The 20,903-nt window shown below is 43.6% G+C and overlaps 1 protein-coding gene across 6 annotated transcripts in view; it reads right to left on the bottom strand.

Annotated features, from left to right (window-relative positions):
* The window catches only part of LOC147012019 (transmembrane channel-like protein 7), a 59,680-nt gene that overhangs the window by 26,543 nt on the left and 12,234 nt on the right, over positions 1–20,903 (bottom strand). For 5 of the 6 annotated variants that reach the window (XM_085856573.1, XM_085856568.1, XM_085856570.1 and 2 more), the window contains exons 2-5: positions 15,406–15,542; positions 15,061–15,216; positions 14,674–14,759; positions 8,865–9,016 (exon numbers count right to left, since the gene is read on the bottom strand). In XM_085856573.1, coding sequence (XP_085712699.1) covers positions 8,865–9,016; positions 14,674–14,759; positions 15,061–15,216; positions 15,406–15,542 — 531 coding nt within the window. The remainder of the gene's footprint in view (positions 1–8,864; positions 9,017–14,673; positions 14,760–15,060; positions 15,217–15,405; positions 15,543–20,903) is intronic. The other variant, XM_085856574.1, reaches the window with a different exon arrangement.

Genomic DNA, 20,903 nt, shown 5'->3' with positions numbered 1-20,903 from the left:
TTTTTTCTCTAACAATTTTTTTTGGGGGGGGGACCAAGTCCAAAATTTAATGGCATCATCCTTGGACCATACCAAACCCCCCCCACCAAGTTTCGTCGAAATCCGTCGAGGAGTTTTTTCCGTAATACTGTTCACAAACAAACAAACAGAAAGGGGTGAAAACAGTAACCTCCATCCATCTTCGATGGCGGAGGTTAAACAATTTTTTTGGTGGGGAGGGGTTGAAAATCACTTAAACCATGTAGAAATGCAAAAAAAAAAATTCTCTAACAATTTTTTTGGGGAGGTTGGAAATCACAAACCATGTAGAAATGAAAAAAAAAAAAAATTTAACAATATTTTTTGGGGGGGGTAACAGTTTTTTGGGAGGGGGGTTGGAAATCACCTAAAACATGTAGAAATGCAAAAAAAAGTTTTTCTTTTTTGGGGGGGGTAACAATTTTTTTGGGAGGGGGGGTTGGAAATCACTTAAACCATGTAGAAATGCAAAAAAAAAAAAATTCTCTAACAATTTTTTTGGGGAGGTTGGAAATCACAAACCATGTAGAAATGAAAAAAAAAAAATTTTAACAATATTTTTTGGGGGGGGGTAACAGTTTTTTGGGAGGGGGGTTGGAAATCACCTAAAACATGTAGAAATGCAAAAAAAAGTTTTTTGGGGGGGGGTAACAATTTTTTTGGGAGGGGGGTTGGAAATCACTTAAAACATGTAGAAATGCAAAAAAAAATTTCTAACAATTTTTTGGGGGGGGGGGAACAATTTTTTTGGGGGGGGTTGGAAATCACCTAAAACATGTAGAAATGCAAAAAAGTTTTTCTTTTTGGGGGGGGTTGGAAATCACCTAAAACATGTAGAAATGAAAAAAAAGTTTTTCTTTTTTGGAGGGGGGGTGACAATTTTTTTGGGGGGTTGGAAATCACTTAAATCGTAGAAATGCAAAAAAAAAATTCTTCTCTAACAATTTTTTTTTGGGGGGGGGAGGTTGGAAATCACTTAAAACATGTAGAAATGCAAAATAAAACATTTTTTTCTCTAACAATTTCTAGGGGAGGGGTTGGAAATCACTTAAAACGTGTAGAAATGCAAAAAAAAAAACATTTTCTGTATTTTTTTGGGGGGGGGGGTAACAATTTTTTGGGGGTGGGTTGGAAATCACTTAAAACATGTAGAAATGCAAAAAAAAAAAATTTCTCTAACAATTTTTTTTGGGGGGGGGGGACCAAGTCCAAAATTTAATGGCATGATCCTTGGACCATACCTAACCCCCCCCTAACCACACCAAATTTCGTGTACCTAACCACACCATACCTAACCACACCAAATTTCGTCGAAATCCGTCGAGGAGTTTTTCCGTAATACTGTTCACAAACAACCAAACAAACAAACACACAAACAAACAAACAAACAAACAAACAGAAAGGGGTGAAAACAGTAACCTCCATCCATCTTCGAAGATGGCAGAGGTTAATGAGTGCAAAAAGTGGAAGTATCTTGACGAATATATTCGATTTGGATTTGTGTTCCTCCAAAAGGGTGACACAGAGGTACCCCAGTGCGTAATATGCTCCAACACACTGAGCAATGATGGTATGCGGCCCACACGCTTGGAACGCCACTTGAAGACAATGCATCCTGCTCTAGCTGCCAAACCCAAGTCATTCTTTGAAACAAAAAGGCAGTCCTTGAAGGCTAAGATGGACAGCAGTGGGGAGCATTTTGACAACAGACTTCAAAAGTTGTTGAGGCTTCCTACGAGATCGCCATGTTGATTGCAAAGAGCAAAAAGAGCCATAACATCGGAGAAACTCTCATAAAACCAAGTGTACTGTGTGCAGCAGAGCTCGTTCTGGGGAAGGATAGTGCAAACAAGCTTTCCCAAATCTCTCTATCAAACGATACCATCAAGGGAAGGATCGATGAAATGTCTCAAGACATCAAAGATCAAGTTATCAACCAAGTAAAGGCCCGGTCACACCTTGACGTTTTAGCCAACATATGCGGATTTTTGAATTTTTTTTCTAAAACGCTGGCACACATTGAATACGTTATGGGTAAGTTTTGATAACATTGAGAGCACGCTGAAAAACACTGCCATACGTCGTTGTACGTTGGCTTTAAACGTTGTACTTTTTGGTTGTCCTCAAATTTTTTCATGCTTGAAATTTCACGACGTATGCCGGCGTACGACTCACAAGTTCCGCTACGCTGGCCACAAGTTGTATGCACGGTCTGCGATCGTTGACAGACGTCAACACATGCTACTTGTAAGTTAATCATAAGTTGAGACACGCCGAGGTAATGTTTAGCATACCCGAAACTTATTTCTAACCTATGATTAACGTGTTGTTGGCACGTTACGCGATCGTTGCCACACATCGACAGACGTTACTTTTAAGTTACTCATAGGCTGAAAGACGTCGGTATAATGGATCGTCCTTGCGTCAGCGTCCACGGCCACGGCCAGGACACTTATTTGCAGCATTCTTCAAACTTTTCTTCGGCATGACGAGGATGTTCACACTTCGATGTCTAGCTTGGCTATGATTCCAATTGTCCATCGGCAGCATCTATTTAAAATAGTCGAGTTTGAGCGTTTTAACACGTTCAGAAGAAACGCTTCAAATTTCAAAACCCCAGAGTCAAAAAACAAAGGCGAGTGACAGCAATTTAAATCGTTCATTGTAAACAATGAAACTAGCTGAGTGGTACCGTTTAAAAGTCGTTGAGTGTAAAAAAAATCCAATTGTTGAGCGCAAGCATCTACTTTCAATAGTGGAGATGCAGCCATTTAAATCGTTGAGTTTATCATTTAAATCGTTAAATCGTTAAACGCAAGGACGATCCATCATAACCCACACCCTCCCCCTCACACTCACCTACTACTGCCAACATGAACAAACTACTACTAATACTAATACTAATACTGATACTGATACTGATACTGATACTGTTACTGCTGACATGGACATCGACTCAAAAAGGACTCGAAAACACTGTTGGGTTCCCCTTTTATGAGCAGCATTTTTATATACCAATTCCCAAAACCGCTGGGAACACGTCTTTATATGGTAGTTGTAAGCTAGAAACACGTTCATTTATTTTTTTTGTCGACCGGAAGACGTCATTGGAATACGTCTACATACGTCGATGTGTGTTGGGACTACGTAAAGAATTGGTTCAAAGCACGTCAAACATAAGTTAGAAATAAGTTTCGCGTAAAAAAGACATTACCGCGACGTGTTTCGACTTATGAGTAGCTTATAAGTAGCCTTTGTGGACGTGTGTAAGCGTCCACATATCGTGTGTAAAACTTATCCCCATCGCATGCGGAACGTGTGTCATACGCCGAGTACGTCGTAAAATTTTGAACATGTTTAAAATTTCTTGACGTACTCTACTTACTACGACGTATGATAGCGTATTTAGCGTTGTACTCACGTATACCAAACTTACTCATACCGTATTTGACGTGCCCCAACGTTTTAGACACATTTTTCTTAGGTCGGCATACGCTGGCAAGATCGCCAAGGTGTGACCGCGATGTTGACACTTCCATTTCTACGGCAGTTATGATTCGAATCGTTGTGCGTCAGCCTTTTAATAGGCTACGTCACGACATCGTCGGCGATGCGTGCAACGCGCTATGTATAAGTTAGACTATCGTTGGGCATCGGTTGTGTAGGCCGACAACAGGTTCAGCATTCGTTGGTATAAGTTATCTATAACACAACGAAACGTTCTGTGTCCGTTACCAATGTGTTATACATAAGACCAAGTCGCTATGAATACGTCCGAATCTTTAAAAAAAAACATCAAAAGTTCAACGTAAGCCAGCGTTTTACATACATTTTAATACGTTGCCATCGCTGGCTAAAACGTCAAGGTGTGACCGGGCCTTAAGAGCTTCTCCTGTATTTGCCATCCAGTTGGACGAAACAACTGATGTTGCTCAGTGTTCTCAGCTCCTGATGTATGCTCGTTTCATGTCAAGCAATAGTGTAAAAGAGGAAATTATCTTCTGCCATCCCATGGAAAGTTATACAACAGCAACAGATATTTTTCAAGTAGTATCAAACTTCTTCCAGGAAACTCAACTTTCGTGGGACTCGCTGGTAGGGGTGTGTACTGATGGAGCTCCGGCCATGCTTGGTTTGCAATCTGGTTTCATAACAAGAGTAAAAGAAAAAGTCCATCTGCTATAGGTACGCACTGCATCCTTCATCGTGAAGCCTCAGCATCCAGAACTCTACCTGCTGAAATGAAGGATGTCATGAACCTGGCTATCAAGGTAGTCAACTTCATCAAAGCTGGAGCCTTAAACAGTCACCTCTTCAAACAGCTGTGTGTGGATATGGATTCTGAACATCAAGCCTCGCTTTTCCACACAAACGTACGATGGCTTTCGAAGGGAAACATATGTGGACGGCTTTATGAACCACGACAAGAAGTGGCAACATTTATAGATTCGCAGCAGAAAGTAGATCTCCATGACAAATTCCAGGATGAAGGATTTTTGCTATCTCCAGCTTACCTGGTGGACATCTTTGAAGTGCTGAATGCCATCAACCTCAAACTCCAAGGGAAAAACATCAACATAATCATGCACCATGACGTCATGCGAGCCTTCATGGCCAAACTCGACCTCTGGAAATGTCGAATTCAGGATGGAAATACAGCCAGTTTTGCTAACTTGGATTCTGCTCTCATTCACAGTTACCTTGATTCTGAGTTAAAGAAACAAAGAATTACTCATCTGACTGAATTGAAAGCAGAATTCATCAGATACTTTCCGGATATAGATGAGAAGCGCGAAGCCTGGAAATTCATTAGGAACCCATTTCAATGTGAAGTAGCTGATATTTCAGACGAAGTGCAAGAGGAGTTTCTTGAGTTAAAGTTCAACTTCTCGGCTGAAGAAGACTTCAAAAAACTGGATCTAGAGACGTTCTGGGTCACGTACCTTCCTGTTTACCCTTTGATCTCACATCAAGCTCTTCGGATTCTGAAAATGTTTGGATCAACGTATCTTTGTGAAGCTGCATTTTCCACTCTCGTTGCTGTCAAGACCAAGTACAGAAACAAGCTGAACGTTGAAGGGGACTTGTGTCGTGCTCTCTCTGGCATTCGACCATGCATTCAAGATCTGGTAGCTAAGAAGCAATGTCAAGTATCTCATTAAATATGCCGTGGATATGAGTGTTGCTTGTACAGAATTATTTGTTCAATAAAAAGACTAAAAACATGTATTTTTTCAGTTTTTCCTTTTAATTCAGGAGGGATTTTGAATCGTTTGGTTGAAGATTTTGGGGGGGGGAGGGGGCGTGGAGGCAAGGACCAACTACAAGAGGGGGCGTGGTGGTAAAAAGGTTAAGAACTACTGCTTTAAAGTCTTTCTTCAACATTGTGTGACTGGGCTAAAACTGATATACAGCACAATATCTCAAAAAGTTGTGGATGGATTCGGACGAAACTTGGTGGACAGGTTGGGTATCTCACAAGCACAAATCGATTCAATTTTGTTGAAGATCTGAATCCGGATATGAGAATTTAAAATTTTTATAAGTGATTCTTCACCATTGAGAGATAGGACCAAAAACTATATATAGTTTTTATATATAAACTATATATAGTATAAAAACTATATATAGTATAAAACTATATATATATATATATATATATATATATATATATATATATATATATATATATATATATATATATATATATATATATATATATATATATATATATATATAAAAACTATACAAAAAAAAAACATGATACTTCAAAAAGTTGTGGATGAGTTATAACAAAACTTGGTGGATGAGTTGATTATGTGGCAAAAACAAGCCGATTCGATTTTTGTTGAGGTCCGGATCAAGATCCGGCCTATCAGTGGCATTCAAAACGTAAACTGTTCAGCCTGGCAGAGTTATGCACTCTACCGAGTGCCGTTCTAATTGCCTTTGTTATTACCAGCAGTCACATGACATTTCACAAAAACACAAAAGCAAATGCAGTTTTTACATTCACAGTGTCATATGTGTTGCCATTACAAGCGCAACAAGGAAACAATGGCCTTTTGACCTTCGGAAGTACGTCATGAACAAAAACGGAATCACACAATCTCAGTTATGTAACATGTCATTGTTTCATATATGCAGCACATGGCTGAGGGTAACAGCATTTACTGGAGTTGCAGCTGTGCAGTTGATGCAGTGCCCCCTGTAGGTTAGAGCAGGAATTTGGAATTTCTTCATGTTGCCAGTGATAGCTCGCCTACTCTTCTCAAAAGATGTCGTGGGATCTTTAATGTCCACCAACTAATGCAGCACACGGGATGCCTAATTTAACATCAATCCACCAAGGAATACTGGGCACTTGATGTTAAACATCAGGATGACAGTTTATAGCTGGGCTGAGATTCAAACCCAGGCGAAACAACTCAGCGGTGATTATGCATACCTCGAGGCTCTCTTGCCAGCACTATGTAACATGTGTTGTATAGAGTGTACATATATGGATTTTTAGCTTATCTGGAATTGGAATTCCAGATAAGGTGTTGTCACCATGCATCATCTGTCTGTCTGTCCATCCGTCCATCTATCTGTCCGTCTCCAATTTCAACTTTTCCGGCCAATTCAGCTGAAATTTGGAAGGAACGTACCATATAAATTCCTTTAAAAAATCTTCTTCTCCAGACACACTAGTCAGAATGCGACTAAATTTTGGTTACAACAACAGGCCAGGGCCCAGATAAGCTACAGGTCCAGTGGTCCTATTTGTTCTTTTTTTAATCATCCCAGTCTTTTGAAAGAACTAAATCAGAAAGGTAAATGCGTAATTTGAAATTATTTGCCACATAAATATCACCGAGGCAATTTAATGAAATTTACATTCAACTTGCTGCAGTACCCAGCATAATTCAATTAAATATGTATTTAAATATGTCCTGCATTGGGGAATGTTGGCCTTATGGTTTCATATTAATTACCAATCTTGGGCATTGTTTTTAGCTCTCATACGAGGTTTGACAATGCATACAAAAATAAAATAAAATAAATAAATAAAAAATGCAAAATGCGCTTGGACCGCTTTCCCTTCTTTTTATTAATTCTATTTTTTTAAATACAACAAATCACTACAAGCTCAACATATGCTCTTCAAAAAGCATATTACTCAATTGCTTGTGGGAAAATGCCAGGCTGTGTACAAGAACATACTCACTCGAGACCTGAATACGGAAGTGATATAATAAACCTGTGTGAGGCAATGCTTTTTAATAACACGTGCACGTGTAAACACTATGATAATTAAATTTGTGTTGTTGACAACAAATCACTGCAACTTCAACATTCGATCTTCACAATAAATATTACTCGATTGCTCCTGGGGGGGGGACGCAGGCAGTGAATTAGCACAATACCCACTTGAAGCCTGAACGCCAGTTATCTGATTTTAATATATTTATATTTTTTCTCTTTTTTTTTATTTTGAATCCAAACATAGCCCTTGACATTCCTCTGGATGAAAGAGGACACGCAAAGTTTTAGTTGCACTGGTTCGTTCAGGGTCCAAATGCAGAAATGAACAATCAAACAAACTTTCTTCTTCATTTATTAGATGGATGGTATCAAGATATATATATATATATATATATATATATATATATATATATATATATATATATATATATATATATATATATATATATATATATATATCTTCTTCTTCTTCTTCTTTCGGCTGCTCCCGTAAGGGGTCGCCACAGCGGATCATCCGTATGATCCGCATAGTGATTTGGCACATGTTTTACGCCGGATGCCCTTCCTGACGCAACCCTGGTCGCCTCTTACGACACAGGGATATATATATATATATATATATATATATATATATATATATATATATATATATATATATATATATATATATTCAATGGTCCCGATGAAGGGTTCATGTCCAAAATGCTGGCTTCTCCTTGCTTCACATGGTGGTTTGCATACCTCAATCAATGTTTCGTTTGTTCGCTTCCATAGTTGTTACTGTCCGTCAACGCAGATGGACACAAGGCTTCACAATTAAGCTTACTTCTCCATTCTACAATTCATATCCATCAAAGTTAATGGTTACTTGATAGGAGAATAGTTAAGTTTAATTATTTAGTTGCAAATCAAACAAGAACAGCACTTGGTAGAGCGTAGACGTATGCCAGGCGGAACAGTTTCCTTTTTGTATCCCACTGATAGGCCAAATCTGCATCAAGATTTAATCTGGCCAATATCTAATCGGCTTGTTCTTGTCACCTACCGAACTCATGCACCTAATTTTGTCAAAACTCATCCACAACTTTTTGAGATATCCTGCGATATAACATTTTGGCACCATCTCTCAATGGTGAAGAATCATTCAAAAAAAACATTTTGAAACATTCTCATATCCGAATCTGGATTTCGATCCAAACCAAAATCTATTCACTTCGTCCTTGTCACACACCCAACCTGTCCACCAAGTTTCATCTGAATCCGTCCATAACTTTTTGAGATATACTGCTCACAGACAGACAGACAGACAGACAGACAGACAAACAAAGACAGTGATGAAAACATAGCCTCCGTCCACCTTTGGTGACGGAGATAACCAACAAGCAATTCAAGATGAGAAAAGGTTCGAGCATTTCAAATGTGCTTTTCCCACATACAAGGACAATGCATTGTTGAAGTTAAAAAAAATTTTTAGTTCAAAACATTCAGATCAAGAAGATGCAGCCAAGGATGTTAAGCATCCAAGTCTGAAACCGAGCATATGCCGATTACTGAAGTGTAAGAAAAGGTACGTTTGCACCTGTACCTGTGTTCCTTACTTTCGGATTACGAAGATCAGACAGAACAATTGGCAGAACAGCATGCACAGCAGGTATGCCAAAGGTAGTTGATAAGATGTTTTTTCTCTCACTGCTTGCTCCACCCCAAGATTGTAGTATCCGTAGAAGAGGTAAGTGTACTCAAGGACACCCTTGGCATATGTGTAACATGAAGCACGGTCAATAAAACACAGCGTGCACTTCACAAAAACACAAAGAACATCCTAACTACATGTTTCGAGCACGAGTGAAAAATATAGCATGCGTGTTAAATGACATGGGATAAAACATGCTATGCACATTGTAGTGATGGTCCACAGGTGCTGTGATGGACAGGGTGAGAGTATAAATGATTATGATGAGGGTATATACAGTGCCTATACAAAGTCTACACCCCCTTTGAAATTTTTCACCTTTTGTTGCCTTATGGCATGGAATTAAATTGTATTAAAATCAGACTTTTTCTACTTTTATTGACACATCACAACCCACAACTTCCAAGTGAAAAACAAATTCTTCAAATTTCAGAAAATTAATTAAAAATACAAAACTAGAATATCTTGGTTCGATAAGTATCCACCCCCCTGAGTTAATACTTGGTGGAAGCACATTTAACAGCAATTACAGCTGTGGGTCTGTTGGGATAGGTCTCGACCAACTTTGTACACCTTGATTGAGTAATATTTCCCCATTCTTCTGAACAAAACTCTTCAAGCTCAGTCAAGTTTCATGGGCAACATTGATGGACAGCAATCTTCAAGTCATGCCACAGATTTTGGATTGGATTTAGGTCGGGGCTCTGACTGGGCCACTCAAGGACGTTTGTGTTGTTGTTCCTTAGCTACTCCAGTGTCGCTTTGGCTGTGTGTTTCGGGTCGTTGTCATGCTGAAAGGTGAACTTCCATCCCAATTTCAGCTTTCTTGCAGAGGGCAGCAGGTTTTCTTTGTGGATTTTTCTCCATTTCGCTCCATTCATTTTCCCTTCTATCCTGAAAAGTGCCCCAGTTCATGTTCATGAGAAACGTCCCCATAACGTGATGCTGCCACCACTACGCTTCACAGTAGGGATGGTGTTCTTTGGGTGATGTGCTGTGTTGGGTTTCCGCCAAATGTAACGTTTTGCATTTTGGCCAAAAAGTTCCACCTTGGTTTCATCAGACCACAAAACCCTTTGCCACACGGCTTCAGCATTTCCAGAATGTTTTTCTTCATGCCTCAAATGGGACTCAAGGTGGGCTTTTTTGAGTAATGGCTTCCTTCTTGCCACTTTACCGTACAGGTCAGACTTGTGGAAGACTTGGGATATTATTGTCACATGCACACAGTGACCAGTCTTTGCCATAAAGGCATGTAGCTCTTTCAAAGTTGCCATTGGCCTCTTGGTGACCTCTCTGATCAGTCTCCTCCTTGCTTGCTCATACAGTTTGGAGGGATGGCCTGATCTCGGCAGGGTCTTGGTGGTACCATATGCCTTCCACTTCTTAATGATTGTCTTGACTGTGCTCCAAGGGATATTCAAATCCTTTGAAGTATTTTTATACCCATCTCCAGATCAGTGCCTTTCCACAACTTTATCCTGGAGGTCTTTTGAAAGCTCCTTGGTGCTCAAGGTTGAGTCTTTGCTGTGAAATGCACGAATCAGCAGAGGACACCTACAGTAACAACTGATTTTATCCTGATATAATCAGAATGATGACAATTTAACACAGGTGAGGCCAATTAACTTGGTATGTGATTTTGAAGGTGATTGGTTACACCTGAACTAATTACCTCTACTACTGGAGGTGAAGGAGGTTGTGTTTTTACCCATTTCTGTCTATTTGTTACTTGCAAAATCAAAGATTTTTCAAGTATATTGGTCAGTCAATTTTGTTATTTTGTCTGTCTGTCTGTCTGTCTGACTATGTCGCCTACAGGTCACAATTTCAAACCGATCTTCACAAAACTTCACCACATGGTAGAGTTTGTCATAAGGAAGAAGCCTATTGTTTGAGGTCAAAAGGTCAACAACAAAAGGCCAAAGGTCAATGACAGGTGAGATTTCTAAAATCTTAAATTTTCATCCGATTGACATGAAATTTGAGGAGGATTTATATTACAGGTCACTGAATTCAACTAGCTAATTATTTTTGAGGTCAACATTGACCAAAAGGTCAACAACAAAGGTGGTATTTCTAAAATCCTCAATTTTCATCTGATGCATTTGAAATTTGAAGAGGATTTATATTTCAGGTCACTGAATTCAACCAATTATTTTTGAGGTCATCCGATTGACTTGAAATTTGTGGAGGATTTTCAGATCAGGTCATTGAAGTAAACCATCAATTATTTTTGAGGTTCACATTGGCCAAATTTCTAAAATTTCAATTTTCATCCGATTGACTTGAAATTTGTGGTGAGGTCATTGAAGATCAGGTGATTGAAGTAAACCATCATTATTTTTGAGGTTCACATAGGCAAAATTTCTAAAATTTCAATTTTCATCCGATTGACTTGAAATTTGAAGAGGAGTTGCATATTTGGTCATTGACTCCAACCACCAACTATTTTTGAAGTCAAATTTGTTTTATGGATTTTGCAAGTATCGTGCTCTGCATGATGTGTTCTTGTTAATTTCCGGAATCCTTCGGATTTCGGCAATTATGTTGGTCGGTTGTGTGTGTCATTCTGTGTCTGTTTGTTTGTGCGTTTGTTTACCCTGTAGCAGCCACACCATCTCAGCGATCATGACCACCTGGGTAGAGACGTCGGCCATGGTCCGACTTGACATTTGTCGTTTTTGGTGAATCTCGGTCAAAAGTCAAGGTCAAGGTCACCAAAAAAACGAAATTCTTATTTTCGCAATAACGTCCGCTAAAATGGTCGTATCGACTTCAAACCAAATCCAAAATGTGCATCTTCCAATACTGCATCCAACCATATGTCTCATTGGGGTGTCACACCAACACCCTTCTTAGCGGTCGGGGGTCGAATGTCAGGGGGGTCGGGGTCAAAACTTTCAAACTGCGATAAAAACGCCATTTCAAGTCCGATTGACTTCCAAGTTATGATCATGACCAAACTAAGTGCTATAACTCATTAAACAGTCGCACTATCGACTTATAAGGACCAAATTTATTTCTAGGTTTTTGTTTTTTCAGAGATCACGGAGATATGACAAAGTTATTCTGACAATTCCTTGCTCAACGAGCAATTTCATTTGTTTGTTTGTGTGCAGGATATCTCAAAAAGTTGTGGATGGATCCAGATGAAATTTTATGGACAGGTTCAGTGTGTGACAAGGACGAACTGTTTAGATTTTGGTAAAGATCTGAATCGGATTTGGATACGAGAATTATTTAATTATAAAAGTGATTCTTCACCATTGAGAGATAAGGCCAAAAACGATAATATTGTTACGGCTGTGGAAATTTGCAAACCACCATTCAGGGCCCGTAGGTGAGATAACTCTAAGTACATGTGTAGTTAGCCCCAAACCCGTTGTTTAGAGGGAATTTATGTGATTCATTCGGGCTGCGATGCTTTGAGTTAGGCGTTTTTCTGTTCTATCTTTATTTTGAATCAACCGCCATAACCATCAAACCACCACCAAAAACCCTCCACCACCCTCACCTCTCTCCTTCTACAGCCATTCCCGCACCACCTGTGAACACTGAGCGTCGGGCTGTCCTGGGCTCGTTCAGCGAAACGCACCGAGCCGCGAGTGCAAATAGCGGCCTTTCCGAGGGAAAACTCGGATCAGGAATGCTACACGCCCACTTTTGATCGGTCCAATCAGCAAGCGCGGGGCGGCTTGGCCCCGCCTCTAGGCGCGTCTGTGTGGAATCGAGATATGCAAATTCTAGGATCAGGGGAGATTCACGCCCCTTTTCCTCCGTCCAATCGGCGAGCGTGGCTCCGCCCCCGAGCTCATCCTGATCCGGAAATTTGCATATGGGTTCTCCTGCCGGCCTATAAAGCGCCGAGCGCAAGGCGAATCGTGGCAGAGAGTTTTGGCAGTCAAGTCGGGTTGGAGAGCGGAGTGGAGTCGGGAGGCGAAGGCGTCGAGGTGGTTTCTGCAGTCGGCTGAGGAGAATTGCGGGAGGAGGCCAAGGAACTCGGGTCCGAGGCAGGGAAGACGGCGGTCGGCGACGAGGTCGCGGTGGGATCGCTCGTCGCGGGACCCAAGCCAGCCAGCCATTCTCCTCCCCCAGGGCATCAACAATTTCCCCCTTTCCCCCGCGCCGAGATAGTGCAAAAAGGGGGCCCCGTTCCCACCCCACTCCAAGCGGTGCCAACGAAACCCGCGAAGGAGCACGAAGTCGGGGCACAGCCGGGCAGCCACATTTGCGGCTCGTCACGAGGATGTGGGTAGGACCCCCCCCCGGTCTCGCGGACCTGGCCGCTCCTGCAGGTCCCACGCAAATATTGGCCTACAGGCCCGTCTGCCCCTTTGCCTATGAGGGTGGCTTCTTTCCTTTGCTTTTGAGTAAATGTGTGTCGGCGCCGTCTGTGAAGTAAAACTGTACAAGTGTTGCCGTGTGTTCGCGTATTCGGTCATAGCTCTGCATTGTTGTTTTTGTTTTAATTTGATATATGTGCATTCTGACTGTTTAACTGTATATGTGTGCTTTTCGTGGGCTAGGTAATAAATGTGCATTATGTTGAATTGTTCCCTGTTTCGCTGCGTCCTTTCCTTTGTTTGAATCTCCATCTTGCTCCACGTAAAGGGTTCGTAGTGGGCTTAATACGCCCGGTAATTAATCTGAACCGTCGAGGCCGACGATAACACCGCTCGGTTATCCCGATAGTACGGAACGGGCCGCCCAAGCGGCTCGTGTCCGGAGTCAACCTGCGGCGAGGTACGATCACCCGGTTTACCATCCGCGTGGGTACTTAGGTAGGTCGAGTTTGGCGAACAACCCTATCCTACGCGGGTGGCCGATTGGCACGATTGTGGTGAGGTCGAAAGGCCCACCCGTGACTGGCTCCGGGCGATAGTTCCCACAGGGTCACGACTGAATTGTCCGTCCAGTGGGTGACGTGCCGCGATTCGAATCACGTGGCCGATCGCACGCCGGCGGGCACGAATTCGCAACAATATATAGCATTATATTTCAAAAAATTATTGGACCCGATATGTTCTCGTGAATCAGGCGTTACGTGGAGGAGGTATGTGCTCTACCGAGTGTCCTTCGAGTTTACAATTGCTATTATGAGAGGGGTGGACATTTATCCAACCAAGATAGTCTTCTTCTTCTTTCGGCTGCTCCCGTTAGGGGTCGCCACAGCGGATCATACAGATGATCCGCATAGTGATTTGGCACATGTTTTACGCCGGATGCCCTTCCTGACGCAACCCTGGTCGCCTCTTACGAGGCAGGGATATGGTACACCTATTTTAACCGGGGTATACACCGGCCCAGTATACTGTACTCATTTCGCCGACCTCGGAAGGATGACAGGCTGAGTCAACCCCCTGGTGTATTAATTCAGTGGCCCAACGGGGCTTGAACTCAGGACCTTTTGGATCCCAAGCCGCTGCCCTAACCACTGCGCCAACACCAGGCTCCAACCAAGATAGTCTAATTTTGCATTTTTAAATAATTTTCTGAAATATGTAGAATTCGTTTTTCACATGGAAGTTGTGGGTTACGATGTGTAAATAAAAGGTGGGAAAAGTCTGATTTAATGAAATTTAATTCCAGGCGATAAGGCAACAAAAGGTGAGAATTTTATTTGGTGGTTTAGACTTTCTATAGGCACTGTCATTGAAACATGGTGGTGAAGGTGATTGACAGCACAAAGTGATTTTAGGAGTTTAACCTACGGTGCCAGAGAGCACATCCAGGATGTATTCGTAGAATTGGACCAGACCTCTTTGTAAGGGATCGTACGCCAGACAATCTGTCATGTCTGTACATCAGTGGCAGAAAACACAAAAAGTCACTTTATCCATGGAGACAGTGGATCAATTGGTCCACTGACAGTTTGGCATACAGCCTTCTTAAACCAACCCCTCCACACCCTCCCAAAATGATTGTCGACACAATCATGGACTAACATGTGGTTGAAGTATTTTCCTCCATTACAGAGGCAGGAAAGTCACAAGCAGCCACACATTTTGGTTGATATGACAAGAGCCATCTGGGCCAAGTCCGGCTTACACAGAAACGACCCTAAAGGTGACTTTGCAGTACATGGTACAAGTACCCACTAGGAGGTGCTTGAATTTGTGTCAAGTTTCCCAAGTGTTGCCAGATGATGGTTGGCACCAAGATGAAACAGAAGCACAGCAAGAAGACTAGCAGGTTGAGAAAAATCAAGAATCTCAGGAAAGAGAAGTACGATTGGATGCCGGAGCCAAAGCGGCCTGCAAACACAGAGAGGATCTTGATTTGATTACATTTTCATGGCTTTTCTATTTTTCTCTTCGTTATCAAAAGAAATTTCAAAACATCTCAGGTCATAGTATAAACAGCAATCATATTTGCTGCCAGTTACATTGCTGGTATTCTTACAGTATACATTTCAAACAGTGCGAAATAATAAAAGTGCATACCAGCAATCACAGTGAGACTTCCTCTCCATAGCTGAGTGTAGACCAAGGTATTTTGGATATTGGTACCAAGGTTTCGTAGATAGTTACGTTGAGGTTTCCACAGGTCCCATGTGCCAGCCGAGTGGCTTTCAGACTGTCTGCACACAATGTTGCACCACATTAGTAAAGCTGACATCTTATTGTCCATCACATGCCTGCAACACACTATTCTGCTCCAGAATGAAGTACTGCTTCTTCTTTGTTTGTATGCAGCACAAGGCTGCAGGGTAGCATCATTGGCTGAGGGCGTGGCTGTGCCGCTGATACAGTGCCTTCTGCTGGTTAAGGCAGGAATTTGAAATTTGTCCACGGTGCTGGCGATAGCTCGCCTACTCTTCGCAAATGACCAAATGGGATCTTTAACGTCTACCAACTAACGCCGGCAGATGGGATTCCCATTTAACGTCTGTCTGAGGGACGGCACACACATTGATGAATCACCCCACCTGTGAAACACCAGGATGCCAGTTTATAGCTGGGTGGAGATTCAAGCCCAAGCTAGACAGCTTAGAGGTCAGTGTGTGCACCTTTACGGCTTGGCAATCCTGTCAGCCCTGAAGTACTGCTCAAAAGGTAGGACAGTGAGCCACAATGCCTGGAGGCTTAGAGGCGACATTCTCAACAGCAACAAGAGTGAGAATTGCTTTGCAATATGTTCCCTACTGATCCCAATGAATATACGGGAGATAAAAATTCATTTGTGTTTAATGCACGCTCAAGCCGATACCGGAACCAAAATGAGGAAGAAGATCCTCTCCAACCCACCATGTTTCATTCGTTTCGAGGCTTTGCCTATTTCATCTATCTATAATTCCAGCAATGTGTGTATGTGTGTGTATGTGTGTATGTGTGTATGTGTGTATGTGTGTATGTGTGTATGTGTGTATGTGTGTATGTGTGTATGTGTGTATGTGTGTATGTGTGTATGTGTGTATGTGTGTATGTGTGTATGTGTGTATGTGTGTGTGTGTGTGTGTGTGTGTGTGTGTGTGTGTGTGTGTGTGTGTGTGTGTGTGTGTGACCACTATTTCTCGACAACCTCTGGTCCGATCTAATTGAAACTTGCCAGGTATATTGCTGGGGACCTGAGGATGTGCCTTTTCAAGGTTTGATATTAATCGGACAAGTGCTTCCCAAGTTATGGCCATTTATTTCCCAAACCAATGGGAAGACACGTTGTTGCGTGGGCGTGGCCGACGGGGAAGAGAACCTCAGCCACGTTCCCCATTACGGGTTACACGTACGGGCTTCCGGAGAGTGATGACTTCGTGTATTATAATAATTTCTCGATTTCTTATGCGCATTTATAGATAAACACAATGGCCCAAGTTATGATCGTTTTCATATTAGACGATGTATAAATTTCGGGAACATCAGAGTGCTGGTATGCTCCAAACCAGGAAGTAAATTTTTTCTCTCTCTTCTCTTTTTGTTTTTCCTTGCCACGACATTGCGAAAAGGTAAAATACGTTGGCGCTAATTGAATAATTGGGTATTAAAAATAAATTGCGAATAATATCGAACTTCCGGGTCACGCACGTACGGGCACGTGAGAGCGAAGAAACGGCCTGTGTGGTTTATTCTTTTATTATTATTATTATTTTTTTTTTTACGGGCACGTACTGGTATTAAAAATAACCTGATGTACATACATGAAGCAAAAACATGCACATGGCTTACACTAATACATATGTCAGAGAGTGTGTGTGTGTGTGTGTGTGTGTGTGTGTGTGTGTGTGTGTGTGTGTGTGTGTGTGTGTGTGTGTGTGTGTGTGTGTGTGTGTGTGTGTGTGTGTGTGTGTGTGTGTGTGTGTGTGTGTGTGTGTGTGTGTGTGTGTGTGTGTGTGTTGTTCATAAAGCATATATATCTATATCTATATCTCTCTCCCTCTCTCCCTCTCTCCCTCTCTCCCTCTCTCCCTCTCTCCCCCTCTCTCTCCCTCTCTCTCCCTCTCTCTCCCTCTCCCTCTCTCTCTGCCTCTCTGCCTCTCTGCCTCTCTGCCTCTCTGCCTCTCTGCCTCTCTGCCTCTCTGCCTCCGCCTCTGCCTCTCTGCCTCCGCCTCTGCCTCTCTGCCTCCGCCTCTGCCTCTGCCTCTGCCCCACCCTTGCTCTACGCTCTCCCAATACAGTGCAGCACCCTCCTCCCACACATCTCTCACCTCCTCTTTTTCTGGACATATCCGGACGGTGGTTATGTCTGGATGGTGTTTGTCTCCGGACATGTCCAAGCAGTGTTTGTCTCCAGCCAGCTCGGCTCTGGACGTGTCCGAGCGGTGTTCGTCTCTGGACGCGTCCGGGTGGTAATTAACGCTCCACCGTGCGTCTCCACCTTCCCTTCCTCTCGCCTCACAGTCTTCCTTTCCCCCACTCCTCCTCGATCCCCAAACCCTCCTCGCTCCCCCTCCCTCCCTCCCTCCCTCTCTTCCCTCTCTTTTTCTCCCTCCCCATCAGTGAAGCGATGGGTGGTATTTGCTTGTATATAATAAATCGTGGTTGTACACCTGGGATCATTCCAGTTGCTATCACCTATCACCCAGGATGATATCTATCACCTGATATATCATCATAGATATCTATCTATGATGATATATATGATGGACTATCACCCAGGCCAAAGGCCTGATGATCTGTGCTGATTCTTGCAATAGCAACACATGATTTTATTGGGGTGGAGTCAGGCTAGCTGTCCAGGCAATAGGTGTAAAGCAGTGGGGTGGAGTCATGGCAGCTGAACACTGAACTATCTATATATTAATACTGAAGGACCAATTTTGTACTCCTCCTAGCGGTCACGTCACGTTTTTCTCGGTACTGTGACCTGGAGTGAAAGAAACTTCGTACCTGTAAAAGTGCATCGCACATAGTGGCACACAAATTAGGGGACTTCTTCACAAGGAGTAGTGTACACCAAAAATGTCGTGCACAAGGACGTTTTGTAGGCCTCATTAGATAAGGCCATGGAGTACATCGACTGGGATCTGGCTCTTACAAGAGCCGCCACTAGTTGTCATATTTGGCTCATGGAACGGAATCCGTCTGTGACAGGGTTTTGGCTAGTGTATAATGTTATATTTTCTAGGTATAAAAAGGGCATAACTCTCAAAAATTTATGAAACACCCTCAAACTCAAACTTTTTCTGTAACTTATCACAATAAAGCCATGTACCAAGTTTCACGTGAATATTGTTGTGGTTGACGAAATTCGCAAACCACCATTCAGGTCCCGTAGGTGAGATATCTCTAAGTATATGTGTAGTTAGCCCAAACCCGTTGTTTAGAGGGAATAAATGTCATTCATTCGGGCTGCGACCCTTTTAGATAGCCGTTTTTCTTTTACTATCTTTCTTTTGGACCAACCGCCATTACTACCACCACAACCACCACCAACCACGTCTCAACAGCCATCACACAACAACCAACCGCAACGCCGCTTCACAACAACAACAACAACAACAACAACGCCAACAGCCACGACCTTTACCGTCACATCTCGCCCTCGCAACCATCGCATCACCGCCATTCCCGCGCCGCTTGTGGGCACCGATACTGGACTCGTACAGGGCGCGCACTGAGCAGCGGGTGCAAAAACACCAGCCTTTCCGAGAAATCGGATCAAGAATGATTCACGCCCACTTTTCCTCTGTCCAAAGGGGAGCGTGGCTCCGCCCCCGAGCCGTTCCTGATCCAAAAATCTGCATATGATTTCTCCTGTCGGACTATAAAGCACCGAGCGCGAAGCGAATCGGGGGCAGTTGGGAAGAGTTAGCAGTTGGACGCAGTTGGAGGCAGTTGGGAAGAGTCAGAGAGTTGAGTCGAGGCAGTTGGGAAGAGTTAGCAGTTGGACAGAGTTGAGAAGAGGAAAGAGTTGGAGAGTTATGGCGGTGGCGAAAGCAGTCGAGAGAGTGTCTGTCGGAGTCCGGAGAGGCTGGAGAAGCCAAGAATCTTTGTGGAGGTCGGCGCTCGTGTCAGAGTCGGGGAGCTGCGGAGAGGGGAGGCCGGTAACGCGATCGAGGTCGCAGTGGAGTCGCTCGTCGCGGGACCCAAGCCATCCAGATATCCTCTTTCCCCCGAGCATCAACAACCCCTCCCTGTTTCCCCCGCGCTGAGATAGTGTGAGAAGGGGGCCCCCCCCCCGTTCCCACCCCATTCCAGGCAGTGCCAGCGAGGCCCGCGGAGTCGGGGCGCCGCCGCCATTTTGCGGCTCATCACCAGACGGGAAGGCTCGACGCGGTCTCGGCCCCAGGCCCGTCTGCCCCCTTGTAGTTGAGGGTGGTCCCTTTTTCTTTTGCTTTGAGTATATGTGTTGTCGGCGCCGTCTGTGAAGTAAAACTGTATAAGTGTTGCCGTGTGCTCGGTAGTCGGTAGTAGATCTGCAGTGTGTTTTTCTTTTGTTGCATTTGCTTTTTGTGCAGAATTGTTGTGTTTCTTTAGTTACTTTTACATTTGCTTTTGGTGCATAATTGTATATGTGTGCTTTCCGTTTGCCGCGGAATAAATGTGCTTTATGTTGAACTGTTTTTCCCGTTTCGCTTCGTCTTTTCTCTCATTGAATCTCCATCTTACTTCACGTAAAGGGTTGGTCGTGGGCTAAATACGCCCAATAATTAATCGAACCGTCGAGGTTGACGATAACACCGCTCGGTTATCCCGATAGTACGGAACGGGTCGCTTAAAGTGGCCCGTGTCTGAAGTCGACCTGCGGCGAGGTGCGATCGCCCGGTCTACCCTCCGTGTGGGTACTTAGGTAGGTCGAATTTGGCGAGCAACCCTATCCCACGCGGGGGGCCGATTGGCATGATCGTGGTGAGGCTGAAAGGCCCACCCGTGACTAGTTCCCGGCGTTAGTCTGAGAGGGTCATGACGGGATTGTCCGTCCGGTGGGCGACGTGCCGCGATTCAAGTTACATGGCCGCTCGCACGCCGGCGGGCGCGCGAATCCGCAACACTGGTGTCAGGAGTGGGACACAAACCCATACCCCTCCTCGCGGCACTGGTATCGGAGAACGGGAAAACGGGCTCTCCTATCTCCAGCTAAATTCACGGGAATCGGTCCAGGGGTGAGAGGAGCGACCCCCGATTCCCTCCAAATTACGAGCGATTCAAATTAACCTTTTACGAGAAATAAGATGGCGTCTCAAGGCGAGCGGGAGCCGGGGGTATTAGAAATGGATTTAGAATGTGTAGAATCCATGGTCCAGGATGAAAACCCCGTGCAGGAAATGTTGGTTGTGCAGGAACACGAACTCCCCCAACTGAACCCAGAGCCGGAAATAGGTGCGGCGGCGGCCGACTCTCCACCAAAACCCCCCGATCCTTGCCGAATCGGCTCACCCAAGCGCACCCGACATGGCCCAGCTATGCGCCATGCTGGCGGCAATGACAGCGAAGATGAATGCGGATGCGCAACAAATGAATGCGAACATGAACAAGCAAATGCACGAAGTGAAAACGAAAATGGA

This window comes from Eptatretus burgeri, chromosome 15, assembly GCF_056783735.1.
Source record: "Eptatretus burgeri isolate ZD-2024b chromosome 15, Ebu_testis_v1, whole genome shotgun sequence".
In the NCBI taxonomy this organism is placed as follows: domain Eukaryota; kingdom Metazoa; phylum Chordata; class Myxini; order Myxiniformes; family Myxinidae; genus Eptatretus; species Eptatretus burgeri.
Note: the sequence above shows the minus strand (reverse complement) of the source record. Positions and strands in the feature narration are given on the sequence as shown.